Source organism: Phocoena sinus, chromosome 1 (assembly GCF_008692025.1).
Source record: "Phocoena sinus isolate mPhoSin1 chromosome 1, mPhoSin1.pri, whole genome shotgun sequence".
Lineage (NCBI taxonomy): Eukaryota > Metazoa > Chordata > Mammalia > Artiodactyla > Phocoenidae > Phocoena > Phocoena sinus.
Genome location: NC_045763.1, coordinates 14887606 through 14899950, shown reverse-complemented (window position 1 = coordinate 14899950; position 12345 = coordinate 14887606). Strand labels below are relative to the sequence as shown.

General features: G+C 56.2%; 1 protein-coding gene across 3 annotated transcripts in view; it reads left to right on the top strand.

Moving 5' to 3' along the window:
* The window catches only part of CAPZB (capping actin protein of muscle Z-line subunit beta), a 136112-nt gene that overhangs the window by 106156 nt on the left and 17611 nt on the right, over positions 1 to 12345 (top strand). For all 3 annotated transcript variants that reach the window (XM_032625613.1, XM_032625605.1, XM_032625621.1), the window contains 2 exons: positions 10794 to 10935; positions 11307 to 11423. In XM_032625613.1, coding sequence (XP_032481504.1) covers positions 10794 to 10935; positions 11307 to 11423 — 259 coding nt within the window. The remainder of the gene's footprint in view (positions 1 to 10793; positions 10936 to 11306; positions 11424 to 12345) is intronic.

Genomic DNA, 12345 nt, shown 5'->3' with positions numbered 1-12345 from the left:
TGGTTTCCTGGCTCTAATTCATGGGCTGGCTCAGTTAGCCCCTGGGGAAGAGGGAGAGGTCGCAGAAAGGGCCTCCTCTCGGGTGGCTGGCTCACAGGGTCACTGCTCTCTTGGCAGAGTTGTCTCTGCTTTCTCAGGCCTTAAGCCTGGGGTAGCTCGTCGGTCACAGGACCTCATCACGTGACCTAAGTGAGCCATCTTTCTTGGGAGAGACTTAGTAGAGGGTCAGCACTTGCAGCCGCCAGAGAAACATCTTATTTGTGGTGTGAGCCACCAGCTGGCTGCCATGAACCCCACGATCAGTGCTTTGCGTTTTCAGCTTCCCAGAGAAGATGGGAAACCTTCCCCACTCTGGCTTTCACCCTGGGTCCTCTGTCGGCCCAGGTTCTGTTGAGACCAGATGTTCTGACCGAAGGGGCTGGCACTGCTTTCTTTCAGAGATGATTGCTCCCATCTGTGCCAGGCATCTTGCCCCGCGCTCTGCGGTCCTTGGCTCTTGGCTTGCAGCAGACAATACCTTCAAACATGCGGTTGCAATTTATTGGCCTTATAAGTTAATTTTAGTGGGTGTGCAATTGATTGAAATCAAAGCTTAACGAAGGCCAGAGTCTAGGGGGTGGGGGAGCGGGGCGGGAAGGCATTTTGTGTTCTTCCTTTGCTTCGGGTCTGAGATAATCTTCAAAAGCCTTAATTAGGTTTCCTAATCAGCCCTTCTTGTCTGGAAGACGTTTACAGAGTGAAACAAGGCTGGCGTCCCTGTGGCAGCCCCAGAGCCTGCGAGCCTCTCCGGCAGCGGCCGGGCGCTGGCAGATGGGCCTTCCCGCGGCTGCCCGCCTCCTCTCCCCCGCTGGGACCGGGTCACAGTTGTGGCTGCTTCCGCTCCTTCCTTCCATTCTCTGCGCCTCTGTCACGTGACGTTTGAGCGACACCAGCCCAGCGAAGGCAGGGCATCCGTGTTCCTGTGCGGAGAAAGTTTGTTGCCTTGGTTTCTTGGGTCCTTGAAACTCCATGTTCCCAGCTGCCGTCTCAGACCTCTCACCCTGGGCTCCCCGGGGCTGCCCCTTCCTGGGATGTGAGCATTGGGCCTGGAGAGTTTCAGTGTTTCAGTCCTGATGGGAATCGTAGGTGGCAGCGGGAGGCTTTCTGATGAAATGGAGGTAGCAGAAGTATGGGAAGCAGCTAACTGGTGGTCGGTGGGGACACCCTGGCAGCAGGCACAGACACCTCCCAGCAGAAGTCACTGTGTCCGCGTCAGGCTGCAGAGTGGGGGAGGGCCTGGGCTTTGAAAGAGACTTGACCTTGATTCTCTGGTCTGCCCTTACTCACTGACTTGGGGCGAGTGGTCCGCTTTCTGGCCTCTGTTTGCTTATCTGTCAGCAAGATGCCACTGCCCGTCTTGGGTGGGGGTGGGGGTGGGTGAGGGCAGTCAGTGAGGCGCTGTTCCCAAGGCTCACCTTGCACTCGTGGTGTCCGCTCACGCCTTCGAGTGTGACAGAATTATCCTCGTCCTGCAGCAGTGACCTGTGTGGATGTGTTTTTTATTGTGGCTGGGGGGTGGTTTTGGTGCAGACATGGCGAGGCAGCAGGCCGCGTTAGGAGGCTTCGGGTTCTGGTGGGGCTCTGCCATAGGCCGCAGCAAGACCTTGAGTAAATCTGTTTCAGGAATGGAGTGAAGTAGTTCCCGTCTGCGGTGACGGGAGAGAGTACTTAGGATGGAGCCACAAATACTTCCCGAGAGCCTGCCCTGCACTGAGCACTGCAGGTGCCATGGGGGTGGGTCAGGCGGGCCCCTTGGGCCCAGCAGGGGTGAGGAGGTACACAGGGGAAGAAGTGAACAAACGAACAAAGGACTCGCACCCTTTGGTAAGTGCTGAGAAGGACCAAAAACTGGGCGCCGCATCTATCGCAGTGGTCGGGGCGGAGCCGTGGGGCGACTGGAGCGGGCGTCCCTGTCGCAGACGAGCATCACCAGAGCAGGCCTGGCCGGCATCTGGGACCTTGGATTTGGGAGGTTTTGTTCCATTCCCTGATAGGAGCAGTCATGACGTGGAAACGGTCGCGCAAACGCTATGGTTTGTGCAGAACTGCAGCCTCCGTGCTGGCGTCTGGAGCTGCGGTGTGTGCCAGGCAGAGGAGCTCAGCAGTAAGAGCCCTGGGCACCGAGGCGTGGGGCGGGGGGGGGGCTCCCCGGGGACAGCACTTCACACGCCGTCCCGGCCCGTCGTCGCTGGGGAATTAGGCGCACCTCGTGTGACTCCCCGGGGCGGGGCAGGGGCAGTCTTGGAAGCCTGTACCCGGTTCCCTCCCTCGGCGGCGTGTGCCCTGTCTCCTTGGAATAACTCACGACTGCGAGCACGACCCTTCTGAGTCCTGTGAGTCCTCCTAGCAAATCGTGGAAGCTCGGGTGGTCGTGGGGAGCCATGCTCAGCCGTGTAACCTAGTGGGGAGGGGCTCACTGGTGTGGCCAGGGGACAGGAGCCATGCGGAGAGGTGCACGGGCCCTCGTCCGGCACAGGCCTGGGGTGTAGTCCTCAGCACCTGGGGCAGGGTCTGGAGGGTCCCGGGGTGCGTGGGACAGCTCTGGCTGTGCGTCCTTAGAGATCCCTCCAGAAGTCGTTTGGGGGCTGGGGTGCGAGACCTGACCCGGACTCCTCTTGCTCTGGCTACTCGGTCCTCACCGCTCCCCCGCTAGTCTGGCTGAGCGACACCTGTGGGTTGAGGTTACCCTGTGTTTCCCACCACCAGAAACAGCCAGGCCCAGTTACCTTTGGTCTCCAGAGTCAGAACCCAGCCGGGAGATGGGTGGGAGCACTGAGCAGAGTAAGCGTGAGGTGATGGAATCGTTCAGGAAAGTTCTGGGGCAGGTGAGACCTGGACCATCGGGACTGGCCGTCGGCCTGGCTGCCTGCCCCTTCACACAGGTCTGGGTGGCCCCCGCCGCGTGAACCTTTTCCCCCTTGCCCGGAGGTGGAGGGCCTCTCCCGTGTCTGAAGGTCTCCCGAGGGACCCTGCCACAGTGCCGCTTGCTACGCATCCTGTGCCCCAGGGACCGCGTGGTAAAGGTGGGGAAGTCGTGCCTGGCTCTCAGCTTGTCGGCAGCAGAATTAGTGTTTGGGTTTCCACCTACATTATTTGTATCTTCTGCGCATTTGGAGGGCCTCTGGGAACCTGCCCTGCCGGCTGTGGGCCTCCGGCTGCCAGTCTTGGGCCGGTGTGAGAGTGCTGGAGGCAGCTAAGGGGGAAGCCAAGGTCGCCTCAGCTGCGCTGTTTTGATGGAGTGGGAGACGCGTGGAGAGACGCCCTGTCTACTTCGGGGTGAGTTGGGTCGAGTCGCTTCCTGCTCTCGTGGTGTAAGTTTCAGCTGCTCTGAGCCCTGCTCTGAAGCAGGGGCGTTTCCTGCGGTTCCCAGAGCCCGTGCACGCAGGGTCCAGACAGGCCACTCGTTGCCCCCCAGCCTGGAGGCCAGTGATGGTGCGTCCACGTGGGTCCCCTTCGCCAGGCTCCTGAGGCCGTGCCCAGGGTCTGCTTGCCTTGGCACGCGCTGTCTGCTTTTCATCTGCTGGAAGAAAGTTAAATGGAAAACAGGAGCATGCAGAAGACAAGCTCATTTACAAACATGATCCCCGACTCAGCATCAAGGACTCTGGTTCCTCCAGGATTCCTGGGTTCTGTCACCGTACGGCAGCCAGTCACGCTTCGGGTTATGTGGCTGCACATGTTGGGGTGAAGCGAGGACCGGCTTCCTCCGGTGGCGGCGCTCCCTGGTCCTGCCGGGCACCTGTGCTTCCAGGGAGCTGCTTCGTGCGAGTGTCGAGGGCGGGGGGTCTTCCGGCCGTTATCGAGGGCGGGGGGACTTCCAGCCGTTATCGAGGGCGGGGGGTCCTCCGGCCGTTCAGCCAGCGGGCCTCTGCTGCCACCTTGAAGTGGAGGCCCTCCTTCCAGAACTCCCAGCGCAGGGTTCTCGGTGTTGCCCAGACTCCTGGCCACTTGCTGTACCCCTTCCTTCCTTCCCTGACTTTCTCCTGCACTTGAGGCAGCATTGTTTACAGCGGCGTGTGTGTGTGTGTGTGTGTGTGTGTGTGTGTGTGAGAGAGAGAGAGAGAGAGAGAGAATTTACCTAAGTCCAGCCCCACAGGCTAAACCAGGGCCACGAGAACAGGACGTGGCTCTGGGGCAGCCAGCTCCCCAGTTCTCAGCTGTGTGACTTGGGTGCATTCCTTTCGCTCTCTGGGTTTCCACCATCTTAACTGTAGAATAATGTATGCAAAGCCCCTGACACAGAATGGGTTCTCAAAAACGGCAGCTCTTGGGCGATGGCGATGGCAACTCCGGAAGGCCCTGAGCGTCCACATCCTCCCGGGTGGGCAGTGTGTTCACGGGTAGCCCGGAGAGGCAGGGGATGCTCACGGGTGGCATGCAGTGCGGACGGTGTGGTCAGGTGCCAGGCCAGCTCGGCGGCCCCTGCAGCAGAACCATTGTTTCCAGAGAGGCCTTCATTATTCCTCTTTAAGTAAAACAATAAAAACCTCGTAAAGCGAGGCTGTAAAGCGCCGCAGCCACGGTCCAGATGTGCACGTCTAAGTGCAACTGGCATTAAAGTCGCGCATGCCTAAGCCGATCGGCATGTTTGCTCTGGGGATTATTGCACCTGTGTGTGCTGGAAGGAATGTCTACAGAATACCTGTCCCGTGTCCGTGGGCAGATTCTGGGACGCGTTCCAAAAACCATGGTGGAGACGGCTGTCACTGGAGGTGTGTAAGCAAAGTTTTGGTCAACTTAAGATGTTCGGAATCTGCGCTGTGGCACTCAGTCTGCCTCACACCGGCCCTCGTGCAGCCACCTGATGCTGGAGTGTCAGAGCTGGGAGAGACCCTAGTGAGCCTCAGATCCAATGTTTTCATCTTACAAATGAGAAAACCACATTGGTGCCACATAAATATCCCTTGCCTTCCTCTTGGCTTTGTTTAATGAAGCCGACTGCAGAAGCTCACACTCCAGCACCTAAGGGTGTGGCCTTGTGCTGCCCCCCCACCCCCCACCGACTTGTCTGGGTTTGGGGGTGACTGCCTGTCCTCCGAATCGCAGGTGTCATCGCGCTGCCAGAGATCCACGTCCGCTCCGGCCTCCTGCCCAGTCCCGGGAAGGCTGCCCAGCCCACTTTCGGCTAAAGGACCACGTCTGAATGAACCCTGCTCCCAGCAGATCTGTGCTGGCTGTGGTTCTTTTGTGGGGGTCATGGCATGTGACTCATTACCTGTTGGGGCCTCTGTATCAGAGCCACAAGTCCGGCTATTCTCCCAGGAGGCGATTTGATGGGAAAGAGGGAGGGCCAACCTCCAAGCCGATTCCAGTCCCGGCTTCCCTGTTACATGTGCAGCCCCACGTTGGCCAAGCCTGGTTACAGCCCAGATTCCTGAAACAAGTTTCCATCCTGGTCTCCACGCACACCTCAGCCTCAAACACTCCGTAAAGCTTTAGGAGCCCAACTAGGTTTTGGGTTTTGTTTTGTTTTTTTTCCTTTTGTGAAGTAGGTCATTTTGAGTATGAAGTACTATGTTTTCCCTTTTGTCTCCTCCTCCCCAGCAGTCCTGAGGTTGGAGAGTTATGGTTCTAGAATCTGTATGCGTGACGCTGACTTTGGTCAAGTGGAGGAGTGCATTTCAGGGGGAATACGACATAGCTCTCTGGGAAGAAGAGAGTCACTGACACCCCAGGCTTTTCGCTGATCCAGGTTCAGGGTCTAACTCGCCCAGGCACTTCAGTGTGATTGGCTGTGCGGGGCAATAGCCAGCCCACCTGAGGGGCTCGCCTGGGGCTCCTGGCTTACCCAGCACAGTGCCCTGGTGACCTGGTCTTTTGAAGTTGATGAAACCTGGTTGTGGTCAACATGCTGTTTTTCAGATGGTGGGACTTAATGGAGCCAATCCAGGCGCCCCCATCTCCTTAATGCCAGCTGTCTGAATTCTCTGCAGTTCCATTTGCCTTAAAAATATATTAATCTGCTGGGAAGATCTTGAAAGCCGCCAACTGTGGAGCCGATGGCGCTTGGTTGAAAGAGTTCACTCTTGGGTGGACATCAGAGCAGCGTTTTCCTCTCATTGTTCCCGGGTTGGTCTGGGTCGGTCTGTCGGTTCCCCTACTGATGTTCCTGGAACTCTGAGAGGCCCCACTGTTCCCTGGTTCGACTTTCCAAGCCGGCTTCTCTGCAGCGTCCCCACAGACTGTCCCTGTGTCCCTGTGGCTAACAGGTCATTCACCGTCCTCACCGTGTGTGTGGATTTCAGCCCTCACTCCCTGAAGGTACCAGGGCTAAGAAAAGCCCAGGGGTTTCGTCTTTGGGCGTCCACGTTTTAAAGATATTCCCCGAGCTGCCCCCTTGACCAGAGACCTCTGGGCCTCCCCTTTTGTGCCCAGCGCGGCTGGGCCATGGCAGCGGTCCTGGGACCGTCCTCCCTCCCTCCCCTGTGGAGGAGGGGCAGAGCACAGGCCGGCCGGGTGAACCCCTCAGCCGCCTGCTTGCAGCGCCAGGCCACTCTTGATGCCTGTTCATGCTGCCGTGTGCAGCCCGAGAGCGAGTCGCCAGGGATGGCAGAGCCCCCTTATTGAAATAGCATGTTAGCATTTAAACAATATTAATACTATTTGACTCATTAAATATACAAAGGCCAGCTAAAGTGCTTCCATGTGTGTGCTGTTAGTTCTGGCGGGCGACTCCTCAGATGGCTTTATGTGGTTTCAGACAACATTTTAGCACATTCTTAAAATACCCACAAAAGCCTTTATGTAAAAACTCATAAATGTGAACCACATAAAAATTATTTTTTTTCCCGTTTCATGTCATTATGATCAAAGTACAGTAGGTAAGAATAAATTTCCAAAAACTTGTTGAGGTCCCTCTTTAATTAACGCTTCACGCGCAGAGCAGGGCCATAAACGGTGGGACGGGGGGCTGTCAGTGCCCCGTGGCCACTCTGCCACAGAGGCTGGCCTTCCGTGCGAGTCTGAGCCGGCCCTTTCTCATCACGCGTCCTCCGGTCCCTTTGTCCTGGAACATCGGGTTGAGACTCGCAGCCGTGCACGTCCCCAGAGGTCCCTTTAGGTGAATGGAATGTGAGTCCGCTCTGGCGCTGCTGCCCTCGTCTCTTTACTGAAGGTCCGATCGCCTGTAAGTTAGGGGACTACCCAACGGGACACTCTCCCAGCTATGAAACCAATTTCGGAGGTCACGTGGGTCCGTGGAAGGGTGCTCGTGATTCCGGCCAAGTGAGGAAAGCCCAGCCCAGCCCCCTTGCTGTGCCTACAGTTACATAAAAAGTAAGCATCTGGACAGAGACTGGAGGGGAATTAGGAAAAATGAGATTTATGGGATAAGCTGATTTATGGTGTTGTGGGCTAAAATTTTAAACTTCCTTTTTTTAAAATAATGTTCTTCTAATAAATTTTTTAATTGGGGGGAAGAATAGTAACCCACGTGAGCATCAGAGTCGAGCTTGCATTTTTACCTCCTTTGTCTCCAACATTTTGTAACTTTGGACCTGGTCAGTGTGGCCCACAAGGGAAGCTGAGGATGCCAGGGAGGAGCTGCCCAGAGCGGAGCCGGGCCGTGAGGTGGGACTTTGGAGTGGAAATGGCCAGTTCCGCCCCGCAAAACGGTAATGCTGTTGTTTCATTTTTCTGGAAGAAAACAGAAATCTAAGGGAGGCGACTGAGAGGGCTCAACAGGCCACCCGGTGCTTTTGAACTGGTTGCCAGGTGGTGTCGAGGAGGGTTGTCAAGCCACCAGGCCCTCTGCTGGTTCCCTCCCAGGGCAGCCTGACCTGCCCTCCCCCGAGTCCCAGCACAGAGACAAGAACAACACTCTGGGCTGAAAGGCGCCTGAGGCGGGGGGCCTCGGGCTTCGAGGGGCAGAAGGATGAACACGCCCGCTGGGCTTCGCGCCTTCGCTCCAGGAAAGAAGGAATTAGCGGCCCACTTCTGCCAGCACAAGAAAAGCCACATTTTTAAAAGTTGTTTTTTCCCTTTTGATGTGGGGCTGCTCTCCCGACAAGCAGGCGGAAAGGGAAAACCATGCGATGGAACCCAGCCATCTGTCACCGAAAGGGTGGGTGTTGGCGGGTCTGCCCTAGGCTGCCCTTCCCGCCCGCCATAGTGCAGCTCTGCTTCCCGGGGAATTCGGGGAGGGGGCACCAAAACCCCGGAGCCCATGCCGCCCGCTCACCTGAGTGAGGGGTCTGGTCCCAAGGTGACCGATGCATCCCCACATGTCCCAGGAGCGTTCCAGGGTGGCCCGGCGTGTGACCAGCTCCCTGCAGGGCTGGGCCGGGTCAGGGTGGCCCTGTGGAGGGAAGTGGGGGGGGCCTCAGGCTCTACGCCAGAACACTTACCTACTTGGGGTTTGGGGAGAGATCTAGAACAAGGGAAAGCGCCTTCCCGAGTGGGGTCCCCGAGTGCCCAGCGTTGGCCAGGTTCCCGGAGTTGCCCTGGGCTGGCGCTGAGCTCGGGCCCGCAGGTGTGTCTCTCCATTCTCCCGTGCTTTCCCCTCACAGTTGTCCGCTCTGCTGCCCTGGTCGGAAGCCAGAGTCCTCAGTCCCTCAATCCTTCCTTTCCCTCAGTCCCTCAACCTCAGTCCCTCAATCCTTCCTTTCCCTCAGTCCCTCAACCTCAGTCCCTCAATCCTTCCTTTCCCTCAGTCCCTCAATCCTTCCTTTTCCTCAGTCCCTCAACCTCAGTCCCTCAATCCTTCCTTTCCCTCAGTCCCTCAATCTTTCCTTTCCCTCAGTCCCTCAACCTCAGTCCCTCAATCTTTTGACCACCATCTAGCCCCGGGGCTGGCACCTCATACAGCCTCCTGCCGTCACCGGCCTTCTGGGGCCGACTGGCCAGGGGAGACAGCTGTGAATTTCACTTGACAGCTCAATCGCAATGGGTAGCGCGGGATGGAGCAGTGGGGACAGTCTCCCTGAGGAATTCTGGCGGGGAGGGCGTGAGGGGAACAGACCTAGGTGTGGACCCTCATGCGCCACGCCCAGTGGGCCTGCGGTGGGTCAGAGCCAGAGACAAGGCAGCCGCGGGGCCCTGCAGCTCGCCAGCATGAAGAGGGACTACCTCTTCCGTCTGTCTCTCGGTTACACTCTGGTGTATATCACATGCTGGCCTTTGTACGAAAACTTTTTAGCTTGAAAGAGTTTGATTTACAGCAAAATTATCCAAAAAAGAGTACAAAGAATTCTTGGAATACCCATCGCTTACATTCTCTAAATATTAGCATTTACCATGTATGTTTTTTATCATGCAGCAGCGTTGTCGAGGTGTAATTCATATACATGTTTATTTTTATTACTTGTTTTTGTTATGAAAATAATAATCTTTGGTCAGGTATCTATTTTCCTGTATTGTTTTTGTCTTTCAACAGTCCTAGAAAGTAGATACCGTCCCTGTTTGTTTGGTTTTTTTAATATTTATTTATTTATTTATTTGGCTATGCCGGGTCTTGAGTTGCGGCGTGTGGGATCTTTTAGTCGTGGCATGCGGGATCTAGTTCCCTGACCAGGGATCAAACCCGGGCCCCCCGCATTGGGAACGTGGAGCCTTAACCTTAGCTGGACTGCCAGGGAAGTCCCAATACTGTCCCTGCTTTATAAAGAAACTAAGGCCCAGTTCGCAGAGCCGGTCGCTGGTAGCTCTTGATAAGTAGTCATCGGGCGGATAAGCGTGTGACGTAACTGGTGACTGGCGGGGCGGGCATGGGGACATGTGCCTGCCTGACTCCCCAGCCCATGCGTCTCGGTGCCTGCCTGCTGCTCACATCCGAATCCGCGGCCCCGGGCCTTCTGGAGAGTCCCGGAGTGCACCTTCTGCACCACTGATGCAGGGTTAAATGGGGTCAGAGAGGCCACAGACTTTCTGGTAAAGAGTGTGCTATTAGCCACCAGAGACTCCATCGTTCCAGAGCCGTCGTTGGTCGTCAGCAGAATCTGAGGTGCTGCATGTCAGCTGGTGGTCCGCCTTTGCTCTCTGAGCTCCTCGGACCTGTACGGACAGCCGCTGCCTTGGTGCCCTTGAATTTGGGATCCTTGCCTCATTTCCTTTGCTCCTCTGGCCTTTTCTTTCCCTCCTGCATTTGATCTGAATTAGGAATTTTTCAGTATTGCCTCAGACTTGCAGAGGAAGCTCGGTCCCAACCATAGCCCTTCGTTTCAGGCTATACAGTTGCAGCAGGTTGCTCTGAAAAACCCACAGAAGCCCCAGCGTGTGCAGGCCCTGGAGCGTTCCAGGGGGAACAGAGCTCTGTCTGCTCTCAGTGGGACAAGTCTGGACTGTTGTTGCTCTGTTTTTCCTGTTTTTCGTCTGTAAAGTAGCCATCCCAAAAGATAGGAGTATCACACGGTAATGATTACTCAGTAGGAATGACCCCCACTGAGGGTCTGTTACATGTCACACACGTTCTGAATCCTTCTTCTGGAAGGAATGTGAAGCCCAGAGAAGTGGAGTCAGTTTGCCAAAGGCCACAAAGCTAGAGGAAGGACAGCTCAGACTCACATTCATCTTTTGGACTCCTAATTGCGTGTTCTTTCTGTGAGCCCCCCACCGGAAAGGATGCTGCATCCCCTCCCCTGACCAACGAATGAGCAGGACACATGCAAGAACCAACCCTGGAACCACCGTAGGGAGGGTCGTTAATCCCAGAGAGACATTTAGATGAATCTTTGCCAAATGACCACCCCTGGGACCTGGGGTGATCTGTAATTTGACGGGCTTAACATCTCATGGGCACGTGGGCCTGTTTCCTGCAGGTATTTTGAAGGCGGCGTCTCATCTGTCTACCTCTGGGATCTGGATCATGGTTTTGCTGGAGTGATCCTCATAAAGAAGGCTGGAGATGGATCAAAGAAGATCAAAGGCTGCTGGGACTCCATCCACGTGGTGGAAGTGCAGGTACAGCTCCCCACCCCCCACCCCCCACCTGCAGATGGCAGCCCAAACGGTGCGGCCTGTTCCCTAGCAGGTGCTTCTTGATGGGAATATGTTGTGACGTATAAACCCCTGTGATTCCTAAAAGTGCCCACAGCCATGTGGATAAAGATAAGTCAGGATCGCAGTAGTCATTGATGAAAAAGATCCCCAAAGAACTTGGATACAGTGACTGCAGATTCGGCCCCTTTAAAAACCATTTGGGATTCTATAAGGTCATGTCATGGTGACGTGTTAGGAAGGGACGTGTTAGAATGACCTGAATTCAGGGGCCATTCGGGCTCTCCTCAGCTCAAGGTTGTGCCCAAGGCTCTGATCTCTGTCTCTTCCTACAGGAGAAGTCCAGCGGTCGCACCGCCCATTACAAGCTGACCTCCACGGTGATGCTGTGGCTGCAGACCAACAAATCCGGCTCTGGCACCATGAACCTCGGCGGCAGCCTTACTAGACAGGTAGAGTGGTCATTGCCCCCGGCTGCAGCCCCAGGGCTGGCCGTGTGTGGAGATGAGTGAGCAGCTGCCCCACAGAGGGTCCTGGGGCAGCCCCTGCGCCTGACGTGATCTCCCCACAGGCCTGTCCGTGTTTCCCGACATTCAGTCACGGGAGGTTTTACTTGGGATCAAGGTATTTATGTTAAGATGCTCCCGTGATGTTTAGGGCATTACCGCTGGTAACATTTTAGAATGGATTACTTTCTCAGTTGTGGCTTAGATGATGTATTAGGGCTCTTGGTTTTAGGTGACAGAAGTAAAACTCTCACTGACTTAAGCGAAAATGGAAATGAGTCAGCTCACCTAATTGTGACGTTCTGACATCGTTCAGCCCGCCTGGGTCTAAGACACGAATGATGTGGGCAGGACTCCGGATCTCCATGCGGGGGCTCCTGGCAGCCTCTGGCCATCCTGGGGGAGAGCCTCTCTCGCAGAGCAGGTCTGCCGTGTAACCCCAGGAACGTCTCACTGGCGGGTCAGGTTACTTGTCCCGGACAGAATCACTTCCTGACGCTAGGGTCATGTGACCCTAGCTAGGTCGAGGAGACGAACAGGGGTGTGGGTGTTGATTTCCTAGAGTGAAATCAGGCAGCTTTCTCACAGTCGAGAGAGGGCTGGGTGTGGGCAGCCAGCAGCCACTGGACAATGGAGAGGTGCTTTCTGCAGCGAGAACGGATGGCCGTGATCTGTGGATGGGGGTGGGCAGTGAGGAGTGACGGCAGCCAGGGGGTCAGCCTAGGGGCTTGGCAGCAGGCTGCTGGGGGATAGTAGCCAGGGTCCCCAGAAGGAGAGAAAGGACTGAAAAAGAAGCTACAGGGATCCAGAAGAGGGAGAGCCTGTTAAGCCTCCGAGCGGGTTTACCGGCCTCCCCAGGCAGGTGCCC